Source organism: Homarus americanus, unplaced genomic scaffold (genome assembly GCF_018991925.1).
Source record: "Homarus americanus isolate GMGI-L3 unplaced genomic scaffold, GMGI_Hamer_2.0 scaffold367, whole genome shotgun sequence".
Lineage (NCBI taxonomy): Eukaryota > Metazoa > Arthropoda > Malacostraca > Decapoda > Nephropidae > Homarus > Homarus americanus.
Genome location: NW_024743709.1, coordinates 786,190 through 800,162, shown reverse-complemented (window position 1 = coordinate 800,162; position 13,973 = coordinate 786,190). Strand labels below are relative to the sequence as shown.

Below are 13,973 nucleotides of genomic sequence, written 5' to 3'. Positions count from 1 at the left end.
TTATATAGTATCACATTTATTTCATTATAATACAAATGACTTTGGGTTCATCCCCCAACAAAACTTATAAAAGTAAACAAGGAATGTCATCCAACATTGGTAGTTACTGTCACTATGTGTTTGAACAGACCATAAGCATCTAATGCAGCGTCCTTCATCCATTCTACCAGCATGTCCAAAATATTTCAGCTTCCTGTTGTTGCTAATATTCACTTAACAGTCCAACTATTCCCTTCCAACCTGCTTGAGTGCATGTCTCTCTGCCTTTTGGCTGTCTTTGGAATTTTAAGCAAGTCTATCACTTCCCAGGAATTACAAATTCACCAAGTTTTATTCTGCAAGCATTTACAGCACAGTCCTGGACTCACTTCTGTGCAGCACACCTTTGAGAATATATGGACTGTCAAAATGTGTATTGCCAACGGAAACCATGATCCTTTCCAAAGGTAGTCTTGTCACTTCATAACCTACTGCATTTCTTTTCTGTACTTGTTTTAGCATCCATCTTGATTTATGATGTAGAATGTTGAAGATGATGAATTTATTGGTAGGTTCAATGTGACTCATCTGATGTAAGTTTGAGGCACTTCTCATTGTCCACTACCATCATCTTATATTGCAAAAGTAACCAGCCTTCTTGTCAATAAACATGACCTTCTGAAGTCTGGGATATACCTAACCTATGCCACTTAGTAAGTTGTTACATCCAGAGGAACTACTGTCTGAAGAAAAAATAATTATATCTATGTACAAATTTTTATACAGTTCAGTTTATAGTATAAGATATAATACATTTCATTTATGCTTAATAACATTTGACAAATGCTTAGGTTACAAAATAAGGGGAAAGTCACATATGAATAGATGAAAAACATAATCACCTCCATTCACAAAAGTTTCCTACAGCCATTTAATCAAAAAGACTGAACAATTGATTCAGTAAAAATCCTGCTATTACCATATAGCTAGAGATATATTTAAGGTTAATAAAGAACTCTCCTTAATTGTAATTACCTGTACCAATAAGGGATTGTATGTGATATCTGTGGAACATCTAGATCCAATGATGATAGTGAGCTCGGTGTCTCACTTTCAGTTACGTTCTGTTCATTTCCGTAACAAGTGTGTGGAGCAAGTGAAGGTGTTCAGGTCCTAATAACCGAGTCAGGTGCTGACTGAGAGTGGCAAGAGCTTGTGTATCACGACTCTGACATGTTAGCACTAATGACTGTAGCAACACCACCAACTCGGCATCATCATATGGCACTGTGTGGCAGAGGAGCAGAATATTTTATAGATACTGTATACATTAACGAATACATGCTAACACTATAAACTCCAAAAAAATTTATAGAGAAAAATATACATATGCAGTAAATGACATATACCAAGACAATGATTGATTTCCTTTATATTCTGCAATTACAAGTCAGAGAAGTAATAATTAGCATGTGAAACACATTGATAACATAAATATCTTAAAGTGAAGAAGAATAGGTTATAAATGATCAGCAGCATTTGCTGTTAATTCACCACCTCTGAGGTGGCCCAGTTGTAAGCTTGGAGTGAACAGAGTATAGTGGGGCATCTATGAAGATCATATATATTTGGCACCTAGATGGTCCATCCCTCATATTGCTCTTCAATAGTTTGGTACTCCTCCACTTGGAGTACAGGACAATACTGTTTTTCTGTTTGGTCCCGGAGATATAGTAAAGACTGCCAGTTGATTGACAATATCCAAAAGATAGCTACCAGACTGGTGCCTGCACTTAAGACCCTCTCATACCATGCAATATTAGGATGCCTTCAACTGTTTAGTTTATAGCACAAACAAGCAAAGGGTGATTGAATAGAAGTTTATAAGCATCTTAAAAGAACACTACTCAGTCAAGAGTTCATATCTGGAACTATCGGATACCCTCTCCACTACAGGTCACATTCTCAAGTTAAAAAAGCCATATGTACAGAAAATTGTCAGAGCAAACTCCTTGGTGTAAGAGTTGCGAACTCTTGGAATAACCTGCCAGAGAGTGCTCTGAAAGTAACTACCATGAGCTCATTTAGGGACAGATTTGATCAACACTGGTGCAGGCTCTGGTATAGTTAAGAGCCTGTATATGTCCGGTATTTGCCAACAATCTATAACAGAGATGTGACCGACCGCCTGGGTGGCTAACTGGCTGATCAGTGGTGCGAAAGTTATGGTACAGTAGGGAAACTCCATTCAAGCTAATTTTACACTCTTGCTATCCCTCTCATTAAAAAAATAAGACTTTCCTGCTAGTTATATTTAAGTACAATATCCTCTAAATAATAATCTACAACTACATATAAGACAAATTATAAAAAAAAACTTTCAAGGTTATTGATATTCCATAAGATGAACCTAACAAAAATATTATCTAGAATATTTACCATCAAGGCTTTGTAGATCTGGTGTGGTCCATGAGTATTTCTCTAAGAGCTTTGCATGAGGTTGCTTGGTGTGCTGGGGGAGTGGCCGTAGTGTCAACAGGATGAGCAATGATGAGATTTCACACCTGGAAGACAACACTTATGTTTTCGAGGGGCAACTATGACCAACATTACAACACATACACTACATCTACTACACTATCTACACTACATCAATTAGATTACCATTTTTAGATGGGGGGTTGGTCACTTCAGGACTAACCCCCCCACTACACTCTCATCTACAGTATATCAACTGCACTATCTTTTTATGACAACCCCCATGCATACACACACATTTCTCTGGTCAAACATATCACATACAAAATGGGTACCACAAAATCTTTCCAACAAATCTTTATGTTTTCTAAGACACAAGATTTCACTTTTCCATCAGTAGTTATGCTAATTCTGGCAACACATTATAATAATGTATCGTACATAACTGATTGTAGAGCAGCACACCTTCTCATTATTCATTTAAGTACCTATCAAACAAACATGATCTATCTTCAACTGCACAAACATAACATCCCTATAAAAGGTGCAATACAGAGTGACTAGGATTATTCCTGAACTAAATCATTTTGATTGTCCAAGTAGAATAAGGGCCTTAGGACTGACAACTATTCAGGTAAGATAAAATAGAGCACACTTTATAGACACGGTTTCCAGGATAGGGGCAGAGGGAGAGGGGATGACCTTGTTCAAAACACTGAAAATTCACATACAGTATTTGATAAACTGTTGGTCTTCATAGTGCTGGATAAAGAAAACAGTATGGTTAACTGGAAATAATATGCAGAATATTATAAAATTAAAATTTATTTTAAATAAAATACCTGGCCAAAATGTCCTTATATGCTCCAGTGAGTGGTTGTTCAGCAGTTTGCTCGATGAGGGTTGTCATCTGAGTAAACACCATCAAGGCTCCATGCAGGTCTCCTGAACGATAGTAAATTTTGAGTAAGAGACTCTTCCATGATGTCAAAATATAATGCATAAATACGAACAACAAATACTTCAACCTACTGTATCTATTATTGTTACTTCTCTACTTTTTTGTGGGGTGTTGATCAAGGATCACAGAAGCCTCAAAGAAGGTGGGTAATACTGTACAGTACTTAGGGAAAGTAGTGTAACACAAGTGTGGTAAGCATAAAAGAAAGGGCTAAGACACACAGAAATATCCACACATACTGTACTGACTTTTATCCTCGAGTCACAAACGCAGTATACAGTGAATCTCACCATCCAAAGTGACCACAATCCTTCACATCAATTCACTTAGACTACAGTACAGCAGTTAAAAAGTCCTTGTCAGAACTTGTATACTGACTTACATTGTTATGTTCCAAATCAGTGACATTCACGAGTTCTAAAGGCAACCTTATCAAGTTCAGTACTGTACATTAAAAAATATTCTTATAAGTATCAACCCATTTTTCTTAAACGTACACACAGCCAGAGTCCCACGAGTGTCTTTATTATCAATGTTCCACTGTAGTGTACAGTTCAGTACTGTATATACAAATTTTGGCTTAGAAAACAGAAAATGAGATAAATCCTTGTCTGTATAGTCATGAAATAATAATTAAACCCAGTGGTATTAAACTAAGTCAAGGGTATGCTTTAATCCTCAGTTATTCCTCTAAAGCTTGAGCGAATAAGAGATACTGGTACTCACCTCACTGAATAGCTAGAATATCAAAATTCACTCCAACTCACTGTCCAACAAGAACACATTGCTTCAAAAGTTTTGCCTACTTTTGAACAAGGAACAAATTCCTCAGTTAAGTTTTCATTTTAAGTTACCTTAACAAAGACCACATAACTGTGTGGCTATTGGAAGTACAAGTGCTCCAAAAAGTACCGTATCTTTACGGAGGGATCCGATGAATTTCTAAAGCAAGACTGTAACTCCTGTTTGTCTCGGTAGGGTTGTTAAACTCCCTTCATCTTTTGTGTCATATTGTCTAACAAAAAATTGTAAAGATACTTTTTGGAGCATATGTACAGTACATAGGCGGGCTGCTAACTTTTAAGTGCTAATGACACAACCTCCTTCAGCTCATTCCTGGCTGGTTTAAAATCTCATAGGTTAGTACTTAATAGTCTTGTGAGCCATTGATGACGCTATCATAAAATAAATTTATGCTTAAAAACCAATGAAGTTATATTTGTCATTGCCTCCATAAATGATGAAGTGTGTGCTTTCTGTCTTATCCCATTAAAATATTATAGATCATTCTTTTACAAACAAATTCATGGTTCTGAAGCTTGCAGCTAATTGACAACTTGCCGCACCGAGTTTACCAGTACCTAGGGTAACACTTCGGGTTTATGAGAGTGTAAAGATAATCACAAACTCAAATGTGATCAAATCTTTAACTTAGTGAGAAGGTTTCTTGCAACAAAAACTCTACTCATCTAGATAATACAGCATATCCTTCCATTAAAAATATCAAAGCCCTATAGCAGTCAGACTTAGCCAGGATGAGGTTTAATGGTATAGAACTGGCAGGTCATTTATTTCTTTCCTTTGGTCAATCAGGTAAGTTCCTTTGGTCATACAGGTAAGTCAAGATCCATATTTCAAACTTTCATTTTATTGTTCACTGAACTTATACCTGTTAATTTTTGCTACTACTTTCCCATTAACTTTACCTTACCCAAAATTCCTTCTCTTTTCAGATAGACTTTTTTTCAAAACCAGCAAGTGTCAGCTATCATTCATTTATATGATCTACCACACCATCACATAAGTTTCTTTGCTACCAGGTATGTCAGTGGTGGGCAGACATTTCATCACCAGACAATTTGTCACTTGTCTATTAAATACTATACTGTGTTACATTTATTAAATTTGGATAATAATGTCTTCGTATTGGAGGTGATGAAGCCATGGTTAGACTCAACATGATAACTTCCTCAAGATATGAGAGTTCCCCAGGGAGGACAAAGCATTCTGGATACCAAAGAAATATAGACTAGTTTCAATATCAATCCAGGCATTACGTATAAACATAAAAATTAAGTAATGTACAGTACTGTACGGTGCAACATACCGGGTAGCTATTATTTGAATATCCTAAAACAAAATGAAACATCATATAGGTACTAACCTAACTCTATTTTACAAGAGGCAATGTAACCAAGACATGTCAGGTGGTGAAATGGGGAGGCAGAGTGGAGGTCAGCAGCTATACGTAAATGAATTAATGCTTCAGATGGCCGCCCTAATGACTGAAGGGCCTGAAAATAAAGCAGATAATTTCTCATGAATTAACATTCAGTACTGTACAATTATTTAATGTAGTTTCAGGTAAACAAAACTTTAGCATCAACATAAGGATTTAATCAGGTGATACATCTGCAGTGATACAGGGAATTCAGCTGGCAATGGAGACTTAGAAATGTCAATGAGTGGATGAGGTTAGAGAGAATAAAAGGTCTTCAACCATTCCTGCCTCTTCCTTTGGCAAAGTGAGTTTAAATTTAATTGATTCAAATTAGATTACTATTCTTATGCTCAGATCAACTTTTACTAAATATCAATAAACTTGCCTGTCCTAATTCTACAGCCAGTGATGCTGCTAGTGCTGGTTTTGGTTGCTTCTGGTCTAGGTACAGCTGAATGGCATGCTGATAACAGCTAATGGCAGTCATGAGATGTTCATTGAAACTTGGACAATGAAGATGGTTGTTTATGACTTCTGCCTGAAAGATTTATAGTACAATACTGTATTACAAAATATAAGTACATTATTCATACAATAATTATTATTAATAGGAAAGAATTAGGGAAGAAGATTCATCTATTTTTTAGTAATATTAGAACCTAAAACAGATCTTATGCCATGAAACTTCTATAAACAGTCAGGCTGCACTCCAAGGTAAGGTTACCTATGTGTGGGAGCTACGGCGTTCTGACCACCGAATATAAAGAAACAAAATAAGGTTATACAAATAAGATCTGCTTTAGAAAAAATTTAATAAGCCATCTTGCTGTCATTCATCCAAAAATTTATAGTAAGATGATAATACAGAGATAATGAGTAAGACGGCTTGAAGCTTGATGATTTAAAAATCTGGCATAACATATTACAGTAACCTCCATAATTAATAAAGAGTTAAATGATTATAAGAAAGCAGTTCCATATTAATGAACACTATTTACCTTGAGAAAGTATCTTGCTGCCTGGGTTATGGCTGAGACTTCTGTGGTAGGGTTGACCAAAGTCTGTTCACACCTGGCTACTGCCACACAACACAGACCAGCTTGTGCCCATGCTTCCCCATCACTTAGCTCTCGGGCTAACTGACCTTTAACAACAAAAATTTTAATACAATACTAGACTCAGACATTTTCATGCAAATCTCTTTCCAAGAAATGATCACAAACGAAATAAATTTGATTTTATATTTGATTTGTTGCACAACAAGATTATGGAATAAAGAAAGGTATTGATGTAGGAAAGGATACACATCTCCTCTCTTTAAATTGACTACCAAAAATGACACTGTTTATTTCCCTTATGTTGTGCTGTTTGCAAATGCAATTGATGCATTTAACCTCACTGTTTGGCACAACTGAACTACCGTATGTGGTTTGCTGATTCTATACCAACAACTGCCAACTCAACTATTTTTGTTCACATCAAGTTTGTATTACAATAAATGAGTGGAGTTAACTGTACCTACTCAACAATAAATGATTACAGTAGCTACACTGTTGGGTACACTTGCCCATGATGGACTGGTACAGTATAGGCACAGGTACTATACATTTTGTCTGGCTATCCTGCATCATATCAAGAAATATTATTAGAAAAAAATCATACAGCTTAATGTGATTGTTCTGATGTAAAAATATTGAAAGGAACTGTTGCTTGGAATAAATTAGCAGAACAACTTTAATATAATTACAAATAGAAGACTGGAGAAAAAATGGAAAAAATATTAAAAAGAACATTTTTCCTTAACTTACCAAATTCTTCACTTGCTTCTGCTACATTAGGTTTTCGAAGAAACCGTCTGGAAGATTCAAACAGTTGTGTTAAAATTCATTGTGTCAACCAGTACAGTATTGTACATGAACATTGTACCTTGTATCTAACAACGGTTCTACATTTCTACACAAAGTTAAATTGTTGTTTTCTTGATAACTATAATAAAACAAAACATGGGCAGAGTTCATATATGGTAACATCACACTTTCTGCACATTATTGGTTACATTAAGTATTTGCATAAAAGAAAAGCCAACATTTTTTTTTTAAGAAACCTGAGGTAAAATACAACTTTTATTCATATGATTGTATTTGTTTTGTTTTTGCTAGTTATTGGAGGACAGTCTCCAAGAGTATTACTAACTCATCTATCAGATCTGCATTCTATTAGTTCAAACAAAGGCAGGGGTTATTGACCTATCACAGACCTTTATTTACTTCCACTACTTGAGCTATATTCATTCTGATTGACTCAGTCTGATGATGTTAATCCTAGATTAATGAATTCTGTCACTTGCAAACTTAATCTAACCTAATTTAACCCAACCTGACCTAACAAACCCAACCTAACCTAACTACATTTGCAACTGACTGAATTCAGTAATCTAGGCCATCAGCATCACCAGCTTCAAATAATCAGATTAAATGTTGGTCAAATCACAGGAATAAGAAAGGTCTATGACTCGACAAATAACTTCATAAAACAAATACCTGTACCTGTGAAAATCACGAAATACAAACTATAATTATACTGTATATTAAGGTGACATCTCCAGAACACACCTTTACCTCACAGTTCAGTGATATGTGTTAATTCCCTATGTCGCCGAAAAAGTTTATGTAATAGATTAATGGTAGAAATTATTTAAATTACTTCAGTAACTATAAACTACTTATGTGCTGTACAATTTCTCTGCCCAAGACGTAGCTCAGTCCTGAAACGCATTTAGTATAATACCATTACTTCAAGTTAATCATAAAGTGTTCTTACTTCTTGAGCTTGGATGATATATTACGGTACTGTAGGAGGAAGTCATTCCCCACCACCACAGACTCCATCACTGTTCCAATACTAACTGAGATATGTCATTTTCCTAGATAATATTTATAAAAACAAGATGATAAAATAACATATTAACAAAACCGCTTATTTATATATATAATAATATATAAATCAATATTTATTTATGATAATAACGTGGTCTTTTTTATTATAATTTTTTTACAACATTGTAATGTACGTAAGAAGATGATGGAGGTAAACAAACCCAAGCCGAGGGTCAGAGGTGATTTACTTCAACAAACACTAGTCATTTAAGAGTAAGTCCTTCAAGTGGTTTAGTTATATATAATTCTTTAGTTTATTGCAGTAACATAAAGTAAAAACTAAGTAAATTGTTGGATTGTGTTTAAGTATAAGCTTTGTTTTGGAACTGAACATCAGCTTGTCAAGCCAATAAGGTTAAGCCTCAGCTGCCCGCCATCCTCCCAATAGTTACTACGGCTCCACACAAAAGGTCGGGTACTGTTTAATTCTTGAGTGGACTACGTAGTGGTTCGTCAGATAATCACTCACTTTATTGCTTTGTAATGAATGGATATTTTGCTTAACACCAGCTGTTATTGTGGTCAGTTTGTAGATTCGACCAACCACGGATTTTTTTTATGAAAAATACGTCATTCGAGAGCTCTTGAACTTCTGATTTTTTTTATTTGCCATTTTCTCACAAATAAACGAACGATAGTTGAATAAGGGGACTCTTGGGAAATCATTTTTTTGGGGAGCCGTGTACTTTACAATAACTGGCTCTTAAGAAAATGCCTGCACATCCTTGCATAGTGGTCAGATATATTGCACTTTATTACAGTACCACCACTAACATCATGGTATTTTCGGTCAGGTGCAAAACACCCACTGCTAATTAGTTGTGTTTGTAGAAAAATTGCCTCAATTTACAACATAATCATATGAAAAAAAGTGATTACAGAATGAACACAAGTTCGTGCTTGTGGCTGCCACCATCTTTCTTATTTGTAAACAAATTGTTCTACTCATTCCCATTGGAATGGAAAGTTTTCTGGTGACCGAATATTCAAGCTAATGGTGAGATTACTTTTATTTAAACTAACTTTTAGATAAACTATTAAGTATTTAGATAAATAAATGGTGTTTCTAAATTATAACTGATTATATAGCTGTTGACTCTGGTACTGTATAAACATTTCTTACGTTTTTTTTTTTTTTTTCATAAAAGAATTGAGTCCTCATCATTTTATTGAGTCTAACTATTTTGTTTGAGGATCTCTTATTGAAACAGCCTTGTAGAGAATTCGGGATTATTATGGTACCAAATTCATGTCTCAATAAGAACTAGGTAGAACAGATGCAGTCAATAAAAGTTTATAAAATTTTTGGGCTAGCTATAAATATTTTCACTCGTAACTACGACCTAAATGTAATGGGAGTGTGTTTGTCCATACAAGATGCATAGTTTACTCTTGGAAACCTCTCCCCAGCACCTGGAAACATTCCGGGGATGTGCGATAGTGTCTGTCCATGTGAAATGTGTAGTTTAGACTCTTGGAAAGCTTTTCCATGTACAGTATTGTACAGTATCTGGAAAAATTCCAGGGATGACAATTTTTTATAGGAATGAGAAATTCGTCTCAATACCCGGAAATTTCTCATTCCAGGAAGAGCTCTGCATCAATTATACGGCTAACGGGAATATCATTGTAGAGTACAGTATGCAGTGCAGGTATATATATAAAAAAATTCAAATGATACTGGCCATCAAATGGAGGTATTTTTGAGGTGCAAGACATGAATGAAGCTGTGTGTCACAGCAGAGACAATACACACTGCTGCCAAGTGTATGAGAGCTCATGGCAACACCAGCCGCTCGCTGACTGGCTAAGCAAGTACCTTTTTCTACAGATGGTAAAGCCTTAAGTGGCTAAAAAAAACCATTCATATAGTGTATAAAAACCCTGAGAGTGTTAAGTCTAGGTTACTGTTACCACTCATCTCAAGGTTTTAAAGCTCTGGATAAATTAGAATTGTATGTACAGTACTGAACAGTACTGTACTGTACATACATAGCAGACAAAATAGTTTGTAATTCTGAATAGTGGAATGTCTTTGTGTATTGTGACTAGTATCAGCTTAATTGGGGATCTTTTACTGAAGGATGGATAAGAAACTATGGGTGATAATAATTGAATATACAATTGATTGAAAGAAGAATTGAAAGGATATATTATACAGTACAGTATATACTATACAGAAAAAACACTATGTTTATTAGTATCAGAAAGAAGTCACTTTTTCAAAAGGAGTTGAATTGAAATATCTTAATTGGGTAGAGTGTTATTGTGGAGACAAGTGTGTGTTTAAACATAATAAAAACTCAAATTTGTATTTATTTTTTTCAGGATGGATAAAAGTGGAGCATCCCAGACAGCTGCGATGGAGGCTCTGGCAAAGTTACGTCCAGATATAGACTTTGCTATGTTGGCAAAAATGGGAGTTACCCTGGATCCAGTAGCCTTAACCAAACAATTGAGGCCAGATCTAGATGTCAAAATGATGACCAGCAGCTCCTCCAGTAGCAAATCTGAGTCGTCACACTCATACTCCACTGCTCATTCATCACATGTGTCTTCACACTCAGGATCTCACTCTCATTCTGGTGGACACCCTTCTCAACATCTCAGCAAGTCAGATGCTGCTTACTTGGCAAAACTACAAGAAGCCAGTCTTGCCAGTGCCAATGCCTTGGCCAAGCTGGATCCAAACCTTCTTGCCAAATTAGACCAATCAACACTGGCACAACTGTCTAAACTTGATGCTGCCACTTTATCTAAACTTGATCACAATACACTTGCCCAGTTAGTTAAAGCTGATGCATCAGCTGCTGCAGTATCTATGTCAATGAGCAAGGCAGATCAGGCCATGTTGGCACAACTGGCTAAACTTGACCATCATACACTCTCCAAGATGGACCCAGCAGCTCTCAATCAGTTAGCCAAACTTGACCCAATGATGTTAGCTAAGATGGATCAAACAACCCTTGCTCAGTTAGCAAAATTGGACCCTCATACTCTTTCTAAGTTAGACCAGGCCATGCTTGCCCAGTTAGCTAGGCATGATGCCCAAATACAAGCTCACACTCGGGCAACCCTTAGTAAAATGGACTCTGCCACACTGGCTCAGCTGTCCAAAATGGATCCCCATCTTCTGTCCAAGCTGGACCCCAACACCTTGGCACAACTAGCTAAGTTAGATCCACACACACTCTCTAAAGTTGATTCAGCCACTCTATCTCAGTTGGCTTCAATGGATGCTGTTGCCATGGCTCAATTGTCCAAGATTGATCCTCATTCTTTGTCTAAAATGGATCAGGCCACATTGGCTCAATTGGCAAAAATGGATCCTCATTCATTGTCTAAAATGGATCCTGCCATGCTTGGACAACTAGCAAAGTTGGATCAACAGGCCATGAACAAAATGAACAATGCAGCCCTGTCACAGCTTTCCAAGATGGATCCTCACAATCTCACTAAGAAAGATGTTTCGTCATTAAACCATTTAATGAAAATGGATCATCATACTCTTACCAAAATGGATCCAAATATTCTTGCACAGTTGTCCAAACTCGAGGCACATGCCAAAATGGATCCGGCTACTTTAGCTCAGCTTTCAAAATTGGATCCACATTCGAAGATGGATCCTGCTACCTTGGCTCAACTTGTTAAATTAGATCAGCAAGCCAAGATGGATTCTGTTACTCTGGCACAATTCTCTAAATTAGAAGCACATGCTAAAATGGATCCTGCCACCCTGGCTCAGCTCTCAAAGCTTGATGCACATGCTATAACTAAGCTTGATGCACAGCTAGCTCAATTGGCCAAACTAGATTCTCATTCATTGTCAAAGCTTGATGTAAACACACTGGCTCAGCTAGTTAAGTTAGATCCACACTTATTAACAAAACTGGACTCAGTTGCTTTAGCACAGCTAACAAAATTGGAGGCTCAACAGATGCAAGCAGCAGCTGCAGCAGCTGGCCTATCTAAAGCAGATTTGGCAGAGCTTCGAAAATTAGAAGCAGAGGCATTAGCTCGTCTCCAGCCAGCAGATTTGGATGCATCATTACTCAGTCCAGCAGCTACAGGGCTGACCACCAGCAGTACTAGTACAAGTACATCAAGTGCACATGGCATGTCCAAATATCAGCAGTTATTAGCTGTAATCGAGGAAATGGGCAAGGACATTCGTCCAACTTATGCTGGTAGTAAGAGTAGTGCTGAAAGGCTGAAGCGAGGAATTGTACATGCACGCATTCTGGTGAGAGAATGTCTAATTGAGACTGAGAGGGCAGCACGTACATAAAGATAACTTGCACAAAACACATGTCTGCATAATGAGTACACAAGGTTTTTCTTTATTAAGAGTTTGCACTATTAAAATATTAATAAGCCAGCTCACCACTTTCCTCATACATGTTGTTTGTGCATATTTATTAGACTGCATTAAAAAAAAAAAGTTTAAAACAGTTACTGAACTGTATTAGCTACAGGTGTACTGTGGCAAATAATACTTTTCTCTTGTCCTTGGTAACTGAAAAACTGTGTACCATAATATAAGATTTTTGTAAGTTTTAATAAGTACAGTAGTTAGATTACCTAGCACTTCATATTTGTATAAGAAGTATTTGTAAGGGTATAGTTGAAACTACTGTTCATGTCATTCAGACTTCGTTTTATTAGTATTAATGAGTACAGTACTACATATTATGAGGTGCACAAGATGTTGAAAAAAGATCTGTATTCTGAAAACATATTGCAGTAGTTTCATATTGAGACAAATGATGATCTGTCATCTCAGTCTATGTAATAGGTGTTCCCTAATTTTATATGCTGTAAGTGGTCATGTAACATTTCAAGTTCTACCATTTATTTTCTTTGAAGCGGAATGTGTGAGAATTAAGATGGAAATTACTTCTAGCTTGTGTTTTCATGACTTTGGGTGTAGAACAAGTAGAGAAGACAAAGTAAAAATGAGGATGCTAGAGTAGAGCACAACTTATAGAAAGAGGGAAGATGAAAAAGTAATGACTGGCCCCCACTTTGCATGGTGCTACACTCTTGAGAAACCTCATTTACAGTACTGTATACAGTATTGAATTTGCATAAATTAAGTTTGTGAGAAACAAGAATTTGCATTCCTGGATCTGAAGTTTGTGTACTACTGTACTTCCTAAAAATCTCACTTTTTACAAAGTAAACACTTAAAGATCTTCAGCAATATTGTATATGAATATAATTTAATGTCTTACTTAACCGTACTGAACACTTACACAGACATGTGGTTGATACACATAACAGGATGCAGTATTTAGTGTGTTGATGGTTGTGTGCAGCATAGCTCACTCTAGCCAGTGCCTATAATTTACTGTGTCACTGGTGTAGGAAGATTGATTCCTTTGTGCTGTAGGTGTAG

The 13,973-nt window shown here is 36.3% G+C and overlaps 2 protein-coding genes across 2 annotated transcripts; one reads left to right on the top strand and one right to left on the bottom strand.

The window, feature by feature from the left end:
- On the bottom strand, positions 1-8,534 carry LOC121877252 (40-kDa huntingtin-associated protein-like). The gene is made up of 8 exons (XM_042382902.1): positions 8,460-8,534; positions 7,448-7,494; positions 6,638-6,783; positions 6,025-6,177; positions 5,583-5,712; positions 3,300-3,402; positions 2,419-2,543; positions 1-1,266 (listed from the first exon to the last, which is right to left on the bottom strand). The coding sequence occupies exons 1-8, from the start codon at positions 8,525-8,527 to the stop codon at positions 1,097-1,099; spliced, it is 942 nt and encodes a 313-aa protein (XP_042238836.1). The 5' UTR covers positions 8,528-8,534; the 3' UTR covers positions 1-1,096.
- A 175-nt stretch (positions 8,535-8,709) lies between these two features.
- On the top strand, positions 8,710-13,477 carry LOC121877251. The gene is made up of 2 exons (XM_042382901.1): positions 8,710-8,788; positions 10,904-13,477. The coding sequence occupies exon 2, from the start codon at positions 10,905-10,907 to the stop codon at positions 12,861-12,863; it is 1,959 nt and encodes a 652-aa protein (XP_042238835.1). The 5' UTR covers positions 8,710-8,788; position 10,904; the 3' UTR covers positions 12,864-13,477.
- The last annotated feature ends 496 nt before the right edge of the window (positions 13,478-13,973 follow it).